At 40.5% G+C, this 18,595-nt stretch overlaps 1 protein-coding gene across 1 annotated transcript in view; it reads left to right on the top strand.

Moving 5' to 3' along the window:
- The first annotated feature begins 3,499 nt into the window (after positions 1-3,499).
- The window catches only part of Trpc6 (transient receptor potential cation channel subfamily C member 6), a 117,253-nt gene continuing 102,157 nt past the window's right edge, over positions 3,500-18,595 (top strand). Inside the window, exon 1 of the mRNA XM_021172271.3 lies at positions 3,500-3,937. Coding sequence (XP_021027930.1) covers positions 3,771-3,937 — 167 coding nt within the window. The 5' untranslated portion in view covers positions 3,500-3,770. The remainder of the gene's footprint in view (positions 3,938-18,595) is intronic.

Raw genomic sequence — 18,595 nt, forward strand, 5'->3', positions numbered from 1 at the left:
TAAATTGTTTTCCAGCCTTTCACTCTGAGATAGTGTTTGTCTTTTTCCATGAGGTTGGTTTCCTGTAAGCAGCAAAACGTTGGATCCTGTTTGTGTAGCCAGTCTGTTAGTCTATGTCTTTTTATTGGGGAATTGAGACCATTGATATTAAGAGATATTAAAAAATAGTAATTGTTGCTTCTTCTTTTTTTTTTTTTTTTAAGAATTGTGATTCTGTTCTTGTGGCTGTCTTCTTTTAGTTTTGTTGAAAGATTATTTTCTTTTTTTTTCTAGGGTGTAGTTTCCACCCTTTTGTTGGTGTTTTCCCTTTATTATCCTTTGAAGGGCTGGATTCGTGGAAAGATATTGTGTGAATTTGGTTTTGTCATGGAATACTTTGGTTTCTCCGTCTATGGTAATTGAAAGTTTGGCTGTGTATAGTAACCTGGGCTGGCATTTGTGTTCTCTTAGGGTCTGTATAACATCTGTCCAGGATCTTCTGGCTTTCATAATCTCTGGTGAGAAGTCTGGTGTAATTCTAATAGGCCTGCCTTTATATATTACTTGACCTTTTTTCCTTATTGCTTTTAATATTCTATCTTTATTTAGTGCATTTGTTGTTCTGATTATTATGTGTCTGGGAGAATTTCTTTTCTGGTCCAGTCTATTTGGAGTTCTGTAGGCTTCTTGTATGTTCATGGGCATCTCTTTCTTTAGGTTTGGGAAGTTTTCTTCTATAATTTTGTTGAAGATATTTGCCGGTCCTTTGAGTTGAAAATCTTCCTTCTCATCTACTCCTATTATCCGTAGGTTTGGTCTTCTCATTGTGTCCTGGATTTCCTGGATGTTTTGAGTTAGGATATTTTTGGATTTTGTATTTTCTTTGATTGCTGTGCCGATGTTCTCTATGGAGTCTTCTGCACCTGAGATTCTCTCTTCCATCTCTTGTATTCTGTTGTTGATGCTCGCATCTATGGTTCCAGATTTCTTTCTTAGGGTTTCTATCTCCAGCATTGCCTCAATTTGGGTTTTCTTTATTGTGTCTACTTCCCTTTTTAGGTCTTGGATGGTTTTATTCAATTCCATCACCTGTTTGGTCTGGTTTTCCTGCAATTCTTTAAGGGATTTTTGTGCTTCCTCTTTAATGTCTTCTACCTGTTTAGCAGTGTTCTCCTGTATTTCTTTAAGTGTGTTATTAAAGTCCTTCTTGATGTCCTCTACCAACATCATGAGATATGCTTTTAGATCCGGGTCTAGCTTTTCCAGTGTGTTGGGGTGCCCTGGAATGGGCGAAGTGGGAGTGCTGTGTTCTGATGATGGTGAGTGGTCTTGGTTTCTGTTAGTAAGATTATTACGTTTACCTTTTGCCATCTGGTAATCTCTGGAGTTAGTTGTTATAGTTGTCTCTGTTTAGAGATTGGAGCAGAGGCTGTGTTCCACTCACCAGAAGTCTTAAGATCCTGTGGTGGCTGTCCTGGGTAGCTGGTGGTGTCAGCTGACTCTGCGCCCTAGCTACCCTGGTGCTGGTTGGACCGGAAGGGGCTTGTGCACCTACTCTTTCCTGTAATTCTTTAAGGGGTGTTTGTGTTCCTTCTTTAAGACCTTCTACTTGTTTAGCAGTGTTTCCCTGTAACTCTTTAAGGGATTTTTGTGCTTCCTCTTTAAAGCCTTCTACCTGTTTAGCTGTGTTCTCCTGTATTTATATAAGTGAGTTATTTATTTCCTTCTTAAAATTCTCTACCAGCATCATGAGATATGATTTTAAATCTGAGTCTTGCTTTTTGGGTGTGTTGGTGTATCCAGGACTCACTGTGTTGGGAGTGCTGGGTTCTGATGGTGGTGAGTGGTCTTGGTTTCTGTTAGTAAGATTCTTAAGTTTGCCTTTCCCCATCTGGTAATATCTGGCACTAGTTGTTATAGCTATCACTGGAGCTTTTTCCTCCTGTGATTCTGTTAGCCTCTGTCACCCCGCCTGCGAGTCTACTCTCTCCTGAATCTCTGTGGTCAGAGTACTCTCTGCAGGCAAGCTCTCCTCGTGCACGGAAGGTGCACAGAGGTCTGGAGCTCACTTGTGCTTCCTGGCTGAATATGAAGGCCTGAAAGGGGCCCTGTCCTAGAAGGTATGTTGCTTCTGCAGCCCTAGTGCTCTCCTGTGCAGACTGGTCTCTGAGGGACCTGGGATAGAAGATTGTATGTGCTTTTAAATTTATATGTTTTTTTTTCTTCATCTTTTCTTTTGAGGCAGATTGTGACTCTGTAGGCCAGGCTTGCTTGGAACTCATATGTAGTCAAGGTTAGACTTGAACTCACCCCAATCTTCTGCCTCAGGATTCCAAGTGCAAGGTTTAGAGGTGAGTGTTATATGTTCTGATTATTTAACCAACATTTCTCTTTCCTGGGAGCACTGTTAGGACAGACAGTCCTTTAACTGATTGCCCCTGAATCCTAAAATGGTTGTTGGTATGCATTAAATAGTGATGAATAGTGAGTGAATGGATTCTTAATTTTCTTTTAATTCAACCACTACAAATACTCATTTATTGTGTGTGTGTGTGTGTGCGTGTGCGTGTGTCTGTCTGTCTGTCAGTCTATCTCTGTGTGACTTTCTGTGTATCTGTCTCTGTGTGCAACTGAGCATAGGGTGGGGAATTTGAATGCCCATGTGCATCAATTTAAGTTCTCTTTCTCTGTCAACCCTCCACCAGACTTTTTCAAGCAGGGATCACTGGTTAGCTGGCCAGCCAGCTTCACATTAGAGATGCCCTTCACTAAGGAAGACTGCTATGTAAATACTGGAGACCCCAACGCATGTCCCCATTCTTTTGCTCCAAGCACTTTAACCAGTGAGAGAAATCCCATTTGTTCTTGTTGAGAAGGTTTTGATTTTGACAGATGTATGCCAATTGATCAGATTTTTAAAACAAGTTTTCAAAGCAGTTAGGACATTGGAGAAAATACACCAGGCAGAGCCACGATTTAAGGCATTCAAATGAATCAGGAAGGATTTTCCTTAAAGCAAGCAGACATCAACGGAAAATGCCTTTTTTCTGTTGGTTTTTTCAGGAACCAGGAACATTCCACGGTAAGAACACAGACTGCTCTTCCATTACGTCGGAGCTTGGGAATGGGAGAGAAACATCTCAAGAAAATGAAGGAAGCGTGGAAGAAGGAGAAGATCCTGATTTCTGAGTGTTACTTAAAAGAAACTTCCTCCAAAGCCCTCCCTTAGTGTTACTTAAGAACCCTACTTTGGGAGCAGTTTACCCTCCTAAGCCCAAATAAAGAGCGTGCCTGGCTCCCACTAGTTTAGTTTATTCTAGCTCTGCAAGTTGTGGCTTCCAGACAGGGGTCGGCGGATTTCTGGACGGTCCTTTCGATCCCTTTAAAGGTGGGGATCGTGACGGAGGATGTGGGGGAAGAAGGCGGGAGGCGAGGGCTGGAGAGTCACGGTTGACATAGTAACTCTTCAGCGGCTCTCCCTGGCGGCTGCCACTGAGGCCCCGCCTGTGCCCTCTGCCTGGGAGCTTGGGGCCGCCTGTCTGCGCGGTCCGGATGCGCTCAGGTCAAGGTTCCCTTCGCGGCTGTCTCCCAAGCCCCTAACTAGTGACTTCCACTCTGGCGGGCAGGGAAGCCATTGGCAGAACCTAGCCAGTCAGGAATCTGCATCTATTCCCTCATTATCCTCTCCCTGGCATTGCTTTGCTCCGGGCCAGCTCAGTTGGTGACGCGGCCCCTTCTCTCCAGGTTCCCATCCACGGAAGCAGGGGTGCAGGCCGGCCAGGCACTGTGCCATGAGCCAGAGCCCGAGGTTCGTGACCCGGAGGGGCGGCTCTCCGAAGGCTGCCTCTGGAGCGGGCACGCGGCGCAACGAGAGCCAGGACTATCTGCTGATGGACGAGCTGGGAGACGACGGCTACCCACAGCTCCCGCTGCCACCATATGGCTACTACCCTAGCTTGTAAGTATGGGCGAGGGCAGCATGGGTTACACGAGTGGGTCCCGTGCGCGCCTCAACAGTGCTGTCTCTCCAGACTCCCAGACAAGCGAGGGGTGCGAGCGCAGATGGGATGAGGCTGGCTGCTGGTGAGCACTCAAAGGCTGCGCTCACCCTCAGATTGAGCCCATGTGGTTCCCGCCCCACTACTGGTGGTGGGATACCAGGTCACCACAGGGGACCTAAAGCTTGTCACCATAGGGGGAAGGAGAGCTATGCTTGGTCAATGTCTACAGCTCCTGCTACCCTGAGGAACTCTGCTCAACAGGCACGATCTGATCAGGTTCCAGTCTTTGCTCCAGTGATAAGATTTGTGTGATCAGAACTCTAAGGGTCTTTGAAGAAACCCACCATAGTGCACTCTCCAGTTCTACCAAGTCCTCTGGTCTTGAGCACGGATTACTTAGGGAGAGAATGGGCAACCTCCTTCTCACCCTGGAGCTGAGATTAAACGGGGGAGATAGACCTCAGGATTTTGTACGTAGGATAGAAAAACAGAGACCAGTTCTTTATTAGTGGCATCTCAATAACTACGAGCCCTTTTTAACAACAGCAACAGCAGCAGCAACAACAACAACAACTGACCCCCCCCCCTCCATTAGGTTGGTGACAGTGGTGCTGGGAAGGGACAGACAGCAGATAATAGAATGGAGAAACAAAGTCTTCCTTTCTCTTTTGCCCCTGGCAGGCTGTGAGCACTTGTGTAGTAGACCGACAGTATTTCTGGCTCTTTACACCTTCCCTTAATCTCTGCTTGACCGAATACCCAGGTTTCCTGGCCTGTCACAGCCTTCCGCAAGCTGTTTCCTGGGAAAGCCATTATCAGTTTGGTTAGCTCTTCTAGAGTATGGAGGGAGGGTGATATCCAACCCACCTCCATTGGGGGGGGGGGAACCTGGCATACCCTGATGACATAGCTTGGCTTTTAGGGCTGTGATCAGGGCTGAGAGAGTCAAAGCCTGCTCTGGTTTATTTTCTTGGTGAGAGCTGAGCCCCCAGGAAATGGGGCATCTACATTTTCTTGAGGATGAAAAAAAAAAAAAAACAAAAACCAAAAGTTGGATGTGGTTCCATTCATCTGAGCTGTGCAAGTCAAACACATCTACTCTAACTGACCCTTCCATTTCTGGGAAATTAAGATATAATTCAGACAACATAAAACTCACCTCTTAAGTTATACTGTCCAGCATTTTTTTCCTAATGTAATAGTCATTACCTTTTGTATTCACAGTCTATAGGTAATTTCAGGACATTTTTGTCAATGTTATATTTGCTGTCCAATTAGAAATCTCTTTCTTTCTTTCCTTCCTTCTGCCTCCGTCCCTGAGGGTGTGCAGGGGTGGTACTGTGCAGATGTGCTTGCCCACATGTTAGTGTGTAGAGGCCAGAGATGGACATAGATTGTCTTCCTCTACAGTGCTCCATATTACTTTTTGGGGGACAGGGTCTCTCACTGACCTGAAGTTCATCATTTTGCTTAGACTGGCAGACTGGACTCTAACCAGATGCTGGGGATCTGAACGTGGGTCCTCATGATTTTGCAATAGGCAGTTTTACCAACTAAGCCCTCTCCCAGCCCTAAAATGTTCTGTCTCTTCAGACAGACTTAAAACTTCTCAAACTTTGATAGGCACATGATCACCTGGAGATTCTGCTAAAACTCCAGTTCCCAAGGTCTTAGATGTAGCTGGATGTTAGATATGCTCCTGGATAGTATAACACTAAAGACAAGAAGATGCATGGCAAGAAGAAATAATTATAGAAAAATGAATTGACCCTAGAATTTCATACATAGCTATCTGCAGTTTTCCTGTGAAGCTGGGCCAGGTGGTCCATACCCGTAGTCTTAGCCGCATAGGAGGTTTCAAGTTTGAGATTAGTCTGGGCAGCATGAGGAGACCTTGTCTTGGAACTGAGTTCTGCCAAGCTCTGACACTATTTAGTAACATTATCAACTAGCTAAATTAAGGGATTTAGTAACTGGATGCCTTTTCAAAAATAAGATGGTCTCATTAACAGAACATGTTTATTCTACAATTTCTATTTTGATTTATTTCTTTGTCTTTAGGAAAATGTTTTGCTTTAAATACTTATTCTGTTATCAGCAGTGAGATTAAATAAAGTAAGAATTCCAAGTTCTCTGAACACTTTATATAATGTCTTCAAATGTAATTTGCTGTTTAAACCACTAATTTCTTTAAATTACTATTGTATATAATAATTTGTATACAATTATATATTCGATAATTGTATATTTAGAGCAGGTCTCTAAATATACTATTTAGAGCAAAAGTACTTTTCTCCTTCAGGTTAGGAGTTTCAGCCCACTCTTCATGTGGACAGGTAAGGAACAGGATGCGGAAAGACACTGTAATGGGCTTCACCTCATGATGGGCACCATTCGTTGACTCATGTTGAGAGTGAACCATTCACAACAATTAAACCTTTTCTTTCTCAAATCTGTTATTTCCCAAAAAAGTTCAGGGTTATTTTAGTCCACTGTGCTCTCTGTCAAAGTTTTAAGATTTTACAGTCGAATGAAAATATAACTGGAAAAGTTTAGCCAGTAAACACCAGTTCTTCCATATGTACGACACAGGAGAAAATGCTGAAGAGAATCATTTCCCTTTGGTAGAGTCTTTTAAGCTTGTGAATGGGTGACTTTTGTTTTTCATTTCCTTCTTCTTTTTTTTCCACAGTCAGATGTTTGCTGGTGGATTTGTAGCAACCACTGTTGCATCTCAGGTACAGGGTAGCTAGTTTCTCAAATCTTTGAGATTTCCCTATAAGATTCCAGAGCTTTGTTAATGGCTATTCTGGTGATACAAATTCACCTACTCTCACTAACAAATTTTCTTTCATATCTCTCTTCTCTCTCTTTTTAAAAATAAGTTTATTTATTTTTAAAAATATTTGTTTATTTTTATTTCTATGAGTACACTACACTGTAACTGTCTCCAGAAGAGCGCATCAGATTCCATTACAGATGGTTGTGAGCCACCATGTGGTTGCTGGAAATTGAACTCAGTGCTCTTAACCGCTGAGCCATCTCTCTAGCCCCACATTTCTCTTCTTAAAAAGAATGTTTGTACATGTAGTTTTAGGGCTTGACTTCTGAGGATTGTGGGAAATTATCTTGTGGAGACGGACTGCACATTCTCAAGCTTTGGAAAGTGGGAGTGTAAACATTTTAATGATAGTGCTTTTGAAATAAAGATTATCACTTTCTTTTCTAACTTCCAATTAGGAATGTTATATCCTATTACAGTCATTTTGAGTGATGAATCAAATAGAGTCTCAAGTCTCGTCAAGGCCCCAGGAGCTCCTTTATTTAAAGGTGTGTCTCTAGTCACACCTTTAAAACTACTATAAAAACTTATGCTACCATAAGTTTTTCTTGTTGCTTTAAACTAACATTATCAGATTGGTCATTGTTTCAGGTTTTTTTTTCCATGTCATTATTCACCATCTGAATATAATAGTAACAATTCAATGATTTATAACCCAATGACCAATTGAACTAAATCAACTAGTCTCTGTTGTTTTGAAACACTTTAATTTCAAACTAGAATTAAAACCACTTGCCACTTGTGTGTGTGTGTGTGGTATGTGCATGGAGTTTGATCCCTGGGGTCTGATCTGGGGAGGGAAAAATTAACTTTGGAAAAATATCCTCAGATTTCTGTATGTATACTGTACAGTAATGTACACCCCCAATAAATAAGTGTAAAAATTATACCATTATAGCAAGCATACTGTAATAATATATGTTAAAATATTTTCAAACATTAGTAACTTGACAGGCTGGGAATAGATATAGCTTCATGGTAAGATGCTTGTCAGCATAGCCAAGGTCCCTGGATTTGATCAAAAGTACCACAAAACAAAACAAGAACATTATTTAAATTGCTAAAAAATTATAAGGGATTGCTGTATGTCAGGAACAAAGATACCAGAGAGAATATAAAGTGGGAAAAGTCTGAGCTGTAAATGAGGTGAGAGCTAGAACTGAGCTGTAGCTTGACTGAAACCAGGACTCTCAGAATACTGAGATGTTAGGGTAGAAAAATGATGCCCACTAGCAGCGAGTCAGAACAATTATCAGGAAGAAGACATTTCCACCCCTGGCAATTTTAACTGGAGATACTCATCAAGCCTAGGATCTTAGTGTATTAACCCTGACCCTAAGTCATGAAGAAGGAATAGTCCCATCCATGTTGACTGATTAGGAGATTCATCCACGAGAAAGTCACTGAAAACAGGCTCACTACAACCAGTGACTGAGCACACTGGGAAACAGTTAAGTCAGAGAGTGAGGTAACAGCAGAACCCAGTACACAGCAAGCTGAAAACAGCAGTATTAGGGCCTTAGAAACTAAGAATAACAGTGTAACCAGGGGAAAGATGTAAAGTTAGTGTGTATAAAATATCACAATATAAAAACAGAAAACCTTATGGAAAGAATGAAACTTAGAAAGTGACAGATGGAACATCTACAAAAGAAAAGAGTGCAATTCTATTTTACAAAGTTTTTATCAAAATTATTGACTTATTGTATATATGCATATATGTGTGAGAATACACTCATAGAAGAAAATAATCCAATTCTATGTTTAAAGTTGATTACAAGTGTGTATATGTACATGTTTGTGTGCATGTGCGTGTGTGTTTGTGTGTGTGTTATGTGCATGGTGATTGCACGTGACTGCAGCTGTGTGCTCCTGTGTGCATGTGGAGGACAGAGCAGGACTTTGAGTGTGATTTTCTATGGTTCTTTGCCTTACTCCCTCTTATAGTGAGGCAAGGTCTCTCTCTGACCCATCTGCTTCTCTTTCAGCTAGCCTGGTTGGCTCGTAAGCTTTTGGAATCAATTAGTCTCTACCTCCTGATGCTGGTCTTACAGGTTTATGCAACCATATATGAATTTTTCCCCTTGGGTTCTGGGGATTTGAACTTGGATCCTCATGTTTGCAGAACAAGCACTCTCATCTCTTCAAACCTCAAAGAAATATTTAATTCCATTTTATATTTCCTATTATGAAAACAAAAATACACAGTTGGTGTTTTGAACTCAGTGAGAATCGTAATTAACTGTTATTCCCTTTGAAATAACATCAGTAACACTAATGACAAATCCTGAATGTTGGTTAAAGCAGGGAAATAGATCATCTATTCATGAAAAATATAACTCCATTTTTATTTTTGAGATAGAGTTTCACTAGTTTGTCCAGGTTAACATTGAGCTCATGATGTAGTAAAGGTTGAACTCCTGCTGAGTGCTGAAATTACAGGTGTGGAGCACCATACATGGCTGAAAATACAATTCTTAGAGAAAAAACTCAATGAAACAATTAAAAATACAATTTGGAGATAGCATATTCCAAATGCAGAGATATATAGAAACATCAATGACTATCAACCAATGTTTAATGGTAAAAAAGTTTATGTTCTAGAGCCGTGTCTCAGGGGAAAAGCAGGTGTGAAAATCAATGTTGGTTTTGGTTTTCCAGTTTCATTTAGGGATCAGTACTTCCCTAGCCACTCACAATACAGAAGGGTCTCACCCTTGACTTAATGGAGTGGGCTTTGCAGACAGACACACTTTATTTTTTTCAAAATGTTCCATGGCTTGAGGTAATTAATAACCACTGGGAAACACTGATTGTCATGAAAAATGTTTTTACAGCACAGGATTGTACAATGAATGACCCTCAGATGCACTTGACCATCTGTAGCAGTCTCTCTAGTTAGAGTGTTGTTAATGTCTAAGGAAATGGCACATCATTTTTCTCCATACAGTTATGTCCCCTGGGTTGTCAGAACTAACTTCCCAGGACAATTTGTCTTTTAGAGAGTAAAAATCATTTAAAAAGGACATTTTGTTGAGTCCACTCTTCCTTTTTTTCTTTCTCTGTTTCATTAAAATGCTAGCTATAATTGGATCTAATGAGTTAAATTACCATTTGTGATTGCTCTTTGTTTAGGAGTGTTCTGCTGGTTTCAATGCAAGGAGACATCTTCATCTTTACACCATGTTTCAATTAAACCCTGGCATTTAAAATTTGGTATGCGTCTCAAGATTCTAAACCGCTGGAGTTGACTGAATCACATTTCTTACACAAACAAGTGTTACAGCTATCCCATAGCACATGGCTGTGACATAACTGGCTTCCCTTTCAGCTAATTGAGGCTTTAGGAAGAGAAGAAAAAAATTCTAAGAAGAATTGTATACAATGCAATGTAAGTTTCTGTTTCTACAGACAGCTGATCCAAAATATTTACCTCTATCTGGGGGATCTCACATTTTTGGGATACCTACTCTGTAGTAAGTCTTTTTCTTGTACAAATGTGGTTGAGTCTTAAAAGCAGCCACTTGGCTATTTTTAATGTTTGTTTTACAAATAATGATGGAGAAATTTACAGATGTTAGGCATGAGCAGGAAATTATAAAGCTGGCAAGTCTTCATGCAAGCCCAACCCAATGCATTTCAGAAGCACATGTGGCACGCATGTACAGAAAGATCTTTTACCCTCTCAGCATCCCACACAATCATGCTTGTACACACAAACCGGGCTCAGCACAGCATCATCCCTCCCTTATGCTTTCTTCCTTTTACATTAGATAATATGAAAAGTCACATGCTGGCTCTGATATGTGCAGCAGAGATATCTGTGACATGCTCAATATATTCAGAAGACAGGAGAACAAAGACTATGAATCTGCAAGACACTAGGCATCTTTGACTATGTCTTTCTATTTTAAAAGTGTTCTCCATCTTTCCTGGTCAGAGTCAACCTACGTACCCCAGACATTTAATTGCTTTCTGAATCTATTTACTCATCTCTATTGACCTGACATGGTTACATCCAGTAAAGAGAATTTAAAAATTTATTGTGGACTTTTAAATTAATTAACTAATTAACATCCCAGGCACTGCCCATGTTCCCGGTTCCCCCTCACTGAGACCCTCCGCTATTTCTTTTCCTCTTCTCCTCTGAGAAGGTGGAGCTCCCCTGGTTATCATGCCACCTTGGTGCATCAAGTCTCTCCCACTGAGGCCAGTCACAGAAACCAACCAAAGAACACACATGTCCTAGAATGAGGCTCCCTGCACATATGCAGCAGATGTGCAGCTCAATCTCCATGTGGGCACCCCAACAACTGGAGTGGAGGCTCTCCCTAATGCTGTAACCTACCTGTGGCATTGTGGACTTTTCCATGCTTCAGAGATATTAAGCAGTTCAAACTGGAATAAAAGCTGTGAGGTGTGAACATTCCAAACTCTTATTTTACTGACAAGGAAAGAATCACATAGCTAAAAGGTTGATGGATATAAAATAATTTTTTTTCTTACCTGATCATGAATACTTCACATTCAAGAAATGACTTTCCTGAATCCTTTTTATCTGAGACTCTTGAATGGCCCTGTATTCTACACAGTGCTGTCCTAAACGACAAACAGAATATTGGTGTAGGAACAGTTTTAAGATTTATTCATTTACTTATCATTATTATTATAACTATTATTATGTGTGTGTGCATACATGTGTGTATGTATGTGTTTGTGTATACATGTGTGCAGATGCAGTGAAAACTGTAGAGGGCATTAGACATCCCTGGAGCTGGAGTTGCAGGATGTTGTGATCTGCTTGATGTGGGCACTGGGAACCAAACTCACGCAAGAGCAAGTACTTTTAACCCCTGAGTCATTTCCTCAGCTTCTACTATAGGTTTTTTGTTTGTTTGTTTGTTTTTTGGTTTTTTTTTTTTTTTTTTTGGTTTTTAACTCAAGTTATGCAATTGATTGGTCGGATGCAATTAAACTGACTTCATAGTTATATGTTTCCAGAGCACTGCTTAAAGAACCCAATTCACTGCTGTTCCTTATGGATTTCCTACAGTTCCTGACATACACACACATACACATTTATTTATTTCTTATGCGTGTCGAAAATATTTCACACTATTTTTAGGATCTACTTTTGAACTTTTATCCCCCACTGAACTCATGGAGGCTATTGCCTCTAATGTTCCCATAGGCACTGCTGATTAAAGATATGTCACAGCAATGACAGCTACCCAACAGAGCTTCAGTGCAGAGGCTTACAATATAAAGACACACTCACTTTCAGGCTTGTTAAATAGGAGAAATGGGCTGATCACTAGGAGAAGCCAGCTCTCCCAGCAGTCATGAATTGCTGGTACTTCTCAGTCCAGGGGTGAGACCCCATGGAACAACCCCTCTGCACATTAGCATGTCTACTGATACTGACATTGTTCTGGTCTTGTTTATGTAACTATTTCCAGGAGAGACCGTTTCACACCAGACTGCTTTGTATTCTGGTTCTTATAGTCTTTCTGCCCCTTCTTCCATAATGTTCCCTGAATAAATGCAGGAATTGTGATGTAGATGTATCCATTGGGGCTGGGCACCCCATGATCTGTTGGTCTTTAATGGGGCTGGGCTCCTCATGATCTGTTTGTCTTTGATGATGTCTAATTGTGGTTGTCTGTAATGAGCTCCATTTGCTGTAAAGAGATACTTCTTTGATGATGGGTATATTTATCTGTGGGTATAAAGAGAAGGTTTAGAATATAGTAATGCTGGTCTAGCAGAATGATGATTCTTTCTAAGATCTGTGACCTCACTTACTCTGTGAAGTTGGCTAGGTTTCTAGTCCCAGGCATGGGAACAAACATTCTTTCCTTTCGAGTGGATCTTATGATCAGTTAGGCAGCTGTTGGTTACCACGGACAAGCGAGTATCGCTTATTATACCTTTATGAATATCTTGTCATGCTGCTCATTGCTGAGATTCATAGGTGCTGCAGCTGAATAAAGCTTGCTTCCTTCATTAGCAGTATGCACAGTATTCCCTAGTTCTATGTAGGCTAGACTTCAGGAAGGAGGCTTTTAGTTAGATTTTGCTAGAATCATCCAAGTCCTATATCCTAAGTGTATGATATCTTCAGCAGTAGGGTCTTACCCTCAACCTCTGGGAGTCAACCATCAATAGTCTAGACTGTTGGGAGACACTTGGACTCCCCTGACCAACACTTCAATAGGAGATTTCTCATGTCCGCTATTTTTTTTGGGGGGGGGCTGTGGTTCTTTTGGGGACCATTGTCATATGTGTATGTAGATAAATACATATTTAAATGTCTTTTTTTTTTTTTTTTTGGTTTTTCGAGACAGGGTTTCTCTGTATAGCCCTGGCTGTCCTGGAACTCACTTTGTAGACCAGGCTGGCCTCGAACTCAGAAATCCGCCTGCCTCTGCCTCCCGAGTGCTGGGATTAAAGGCGTGCGCCACCACGCCCGGCCCATATTTAAATGTCTTATGTATAATTTCTACTAAGTGTAAAATAATATGGTTCCTTGAGGCTTTGTCACACATTGATGTTATTTGTCCTGTTTCCTCTCTTCTCCTTCTGTATTGACCTCTCTCCTCCCTCTTGGATCCTCACCCCACTTGGAGCCCTTCTCTACTTTTTCATTTCCCATTTTATATCACTTGTACCTTACTGTTTTCCTCTCAAGAGAGCCCTCCACTCCCACTATAGTCCCTTTGTACTTTCCTGGTTTCTGTGCTTATTTCATGTTGTAGACTCATATCTTAAGGTTTAGAGATAAGAATCACAGATGAGAGACCATGTAACATTTTATCAGGGTCTGAGCAACCTTACGCACTGTGAGATTTTCTAGGTCCATCTATTTACCTGCAAATTTTATGACTGCATTTTTTTTTTTTACAGCTAAATAGTATTCCACTAATATACAAACCACACTGTAACACATTTATCTGGCCCCTCCATTTGTTATTTAGTGCAAAGTTAAGCTCTGAAATCACATATAACAAAATAGACCCTGCAGGATTCATGTGTGTGTGTGTGTGTGTGTGTGTATGCAATAGTGATGACCAAAGAAAAAGCCATCAATTTGAGAGTTGTGGGGCACAGAAGGCATGGGAGAGAGAGTACCTGGAAAGGGTTGGATAGGGAAGGGGAAATGATGTAATTTTCTTTAAATTAAAAATGTAGTTTAAAAATAGGAGAAACATATATCCTGTAATTATGAAATATAATGCCCAGTATGCTGGAACTATATGAAAGGGTAAGGGCAACCATCTTTTACGGTCTGTTGCAAATTTCACTGGCTTGCACTTTATATTTTCTAGCTGACAATAGAAATATTGTTGTTCTTTGTTTTATTTACATTAACTTGCTGGGTTCTCATGGGAAACCCAGTGGTAATCACTATAATTTCCACTTGGAAGAGAAGAAAAGAGGAAAGAGAAGTTCAGAATGACCCAAGCTCTTCTTCAGCTCATTGCATTGCTTTTTACAGAGAGCTTATTATTTCACACATTTTTCCTTTAAAGTTTCATAAAAAGCCTACATATAAATTAAAAATTAGAATTAGTTTTAAGGTTAGATTTCTTTGTTTTATTTTATGCATATGGGTATTTTTCTTGCATATATTAATGCATTCCTGGTAACCGTGGAAGTAAGAAGATGGTGTTGGTTCTTTTGGAACTGGGGATAGGGATTTCCATGAGCCACTGTGTGGGGGCTGACAACTGAATACAGGTCCTCTGCAAGAGCAACGGGTGCTCTTTGACACAATTCTCTATGGTTAACAATGCCAATAGAAATAATGGTATCTAACACTTAGTATTTCTTCTGTGACTAGTACAGTTCTAGTAAGTTTATTCCGTGTATGAACTTATTCGGTTCTCCCAGCATTTCTCAGAGGAATTTATCATCACCTGCATTTTGAGATGAAGATATGATATGTGTGTAAATTAAAGAATTTGTTAAAGAATCCAGCTAATTCTGATCTCATGCAGAGTACCTCCACCATTAATATTGCTTTGATCAAAACCCAATATATTTGACCAATAATAGGTTTATTTCACTGTTTAATGATTGTTGGAAATGCGTCTTTTGAAAAGACAGATGAGAAACTTTTGTTGCTTTAGTTAAAGGAGTCTTGGTTTGAACTGTGAGACATGTAATGTTTGAGAGAGCTCTGGACATTAGCACAATGCCAGGGAGAGGGAAGACAGCAAGTTTCACTGGTAAAGTGATAGGGAGAGACTGTGAAATGGGAGGTGGGATGGAGAGCCAGTGTGGCAATTTCGCTGAAAGAACATTAGAAAAGAAATGTTAGGAAAACGTGGATATTGTTAGAACACAAACTTCACACACCCCACAAGAGCCTACACTCCAAGTAAGGACCATTGCCCTGGGTGGCACTTCTTAGTGGCATGCTCCAATCCTCCCTTAGGAACTCATTAGAAATTCTGCTTGCCAGGTTCTGCGCTACAGCTCCTGAATCAGAAACTCCAAGAGATTCATTGTCAACCATCTCAGAGTGAATTACACACAACCCCCGAACAGCTGTTTGTCTCATCACAGTCCTGTCCTCTCTCTTGTCTTGTGAGTCTTTGCTGTTGCATCTATGGCTATTGACAATTACAGAAGTGTGACTACTATAGTGGTAGAGAAGTTCTGCATTTTCTCTGTCCCATATGGCAGTCCTCTGTGTTGGAGGATGTGGAATATGCGAATAAAAGTGGGAAGTGACTTCTAACTTTGTTTAATCTTCATCAATGTCCATTGTTTTATGTGGCTGGGCCAGAACATTGATCAGTTTCTTGAAGCACTGGCAGAGGAAACATGACTAAAGGGTGCATTGTGTTCCAGGCACTAGCTTAGCATTTTATACGTGCAAACTCTTTAATACCCAACAGAAACTCTATGAAGTAGGCTTATTGTTTCTTTCCACGTTACAGATAGGGAAAAATGTGCAAACTTATGAAGTAATCCTCCAAAAGTCATGTGTTTAATTAATCCAGGTGGGATTCAAACTCAAGTACTTTGATGTCATGGTACATATCTACAATGCTCTTTCTGTACTCTTGGATAAGTAAGATGATATTTTTAATACTTTCTTTCAAACTCATATTTCAAATGGGTCAGGAACAAGGGCAAAGATCATTTTCCCATTTATGTTTTAATTTATGATGGTATTCTAAAATGGGAAGTTTTACAGAAACAGACATTTTCATATGGCTCAATAATTAAAAAAATAAAGAGAAAAGAGAAAAGGATGACAGCATGGTTTGCAATGGGGTTTGCTGTGGGAAATTCTGGGATTCAGGATGAGGTCACAGTTCTCTTGAAGGCTGGAACTTCCCCAACTGAACTCTGAGCACATCCATTGTGCTCATTCCACTTCCAATACTCCTCCTCCTTCCCCTCCCCCCCTCCTCCTATGCATATTTCTCTCTTCAGTTGCAGATTTTAGTTTTTGTGTCTTCTCTTTCTTTTATGAGATTTTCTTTTATCAATTTTCAGGAGAATAAGAAGAAGGAGACACACAAACATTAGGAACTGCCATGATCATAGCCACTTTGAGGTTTTTAAATCTAATTTTTTATGTTAATAAATGTTCATGTGTTGTAACATGATAACAGAATAGATCACTCCTCTCTGTGGATTGACTTGTAGGCAATGATCGATCAAATCAATGAGATGCTCCAGGGAACAAGCTCAGTCTATTGACTCCTGCTGACTGACTGCTGTCCTGGTCTCCAACATCAGTTCTCTTTGTGTTTTCAACCTTTTTTTTTTTTTTTTTAACAACAAATGGCTGCTGCTCCTGATGCTGTAGCTCTTCTTCCCTGAGACAGGTTATGCTTGCCTTGTTTCTATCAGGTCATTCCTCAAAGAATCGTCAGCTTTCTCTGAAGTCCACATTGCTTCTCCTTAGAGCTCCCATAATTCTCTGGGGAAACTTACTGGAACTTTTTAGATACTTCAGTACAAGGACATTCTGAGGTGTTCTGATACTAAGGGCAGGATCTAGGGTTGAGTACTATGCTCATAACATTTAGAACAATGTGATATACAAAAAATGCCTGATGCATGGATTAGTTTAGCCAATTCAAATTCATCCACCAATAAGAAAAAGTTAAGAAGTTTGATGAAAAGATAGGAAGGGTAGGGGACATATTTTCTGTGAAGCTGCCCTTCATGACAATGACAATCTCTATTTGGCTTTGATCAATAATTGTAATGAAGCACTAGAGCCTTCTGTTCCTTTGATTTCTGAAGTTAGGTGGACAGCCCTTTCTTTTTCACAAGGTGACCAGACATCACTTTAAAAATGAACTGATAAAAAGATATATTGAATAAAATGTGGATATGTGTAAGTTTTTGGAGAAATAAATCTTTAAAACATGATGTTGATAATATTTCTTTCACATCACCAAGATATTTTTTGAGTTCTCTGGAAAAACTTCTGGGCAGTGTCCACAGCAGGTCGTAATTATTAAGGCTTAACGTCTGTGGTCATAATGTCATGAAAAACCATTCCAGAGAGACTTGCTGAGACGGAGCATGTTGAACTTTACAAATGAAAAATTATTTATATAAAATTCTTAATGTTTTATGTTCCCCACTGTAGAATAAAAATGACTTGCTCTCAAAGAGATCTGGTACATCCTGCTGTAAGCACAAATATTTCTTAATGTTTGTTTTATATTAAAAGTTTGCATCTGATTCCACAATGTTCCCATGTTAACTTCTCCCAGAGAGATGTAATGTGTTTATCTATAACTTTGTGTGTCATTAGGCTGTACCACAAGCTCAGGGGTATTTGTTCTAAAATTGGGGAAAAGCCCATGACTCACACTGATGACTGCACAAAAGAAAATATAAACGTAACTACTCTCTAAGCTCAGAGCATGAACAAACATACAGCCCATAGGACCCTTCTCAGACAGGAAAAGGAAGTTATGGGACTGAGAGGAAGTCTTTAAAGGGTATGGGATAGCAGAGAGGGCTTAGTGCAGCTTGGTGAAAGAGTAGGATGCCCTGTCACAGAGTCGAAAAAGAAGATATTTTTGAACAGAAGAAATAATAAAGAGCCACCATATGGTCCATGACCAGCTGACCCCAAGCCTAAAGCATCCTGCCTTTGAAGAATCAGGAAAAAAAAAAAAAGCTTATTTCACACCAAAAAGGGGGTTAGTTGTATAATCACCTATTGATATATAAGTCGCATGACATGACTCCAAAATCTACAGTTCCCTTGTTGCTAGCTATGTCCTTGTGGCCTAGCACAGAATGTGGGCTCAGAGAGACATCAGCACTCAGTGTGAGCTGTGGGACAAGAGAAACACCAATCTGACCTTGAAAAAGCCAAAGCTGCAGAGTGGAGCCATGATAGCTGTCTCCAGACTTAGCAACAGAGAAGACAAGCCTAGAAAAGGCAGGAAGGGAAGAAGTCAAATGTCCAAGACATGAGTGCTTAGCAGGAGGACAGAGTACTGAAGGGTACAGGGCTGATGAGGCAACCTCTAGCTTTGTCAGTCCAGTGGCTAAGCATTTCAGCTTGAAGCTTAGCGACTATTGCTCACTACCTTTTAATTAGTAAGGAAACTCGTTGATTGGCTGTTTTCCATGTTCTTTTGTTCCTCCCTGACTCTTCATGTGAGGGTCCTGATTTTCTTTCTCTCCTTGCTTGGTTTGGGCAGCCACTCCCTGAAACAGGCTAGGCTGGGAGGAGACTGCAGAGGTTACCATTGTGCAACAGCGTTGCCAGGGAAACCCA

Source organism: Mus caroli, unplaced genomic scaffold, assembly GCF_978045245.1.
Source record: "Mus caroli unplaced genomic scaffold, Mus_caroli_1 scaffold_11, whole genome shotgun sequence".
Lineage (NCBI taxonomy): Eukaryota > Metazoa > Chordata > Mammalia > Rodentia > Muridae > Mus > Mus caroli.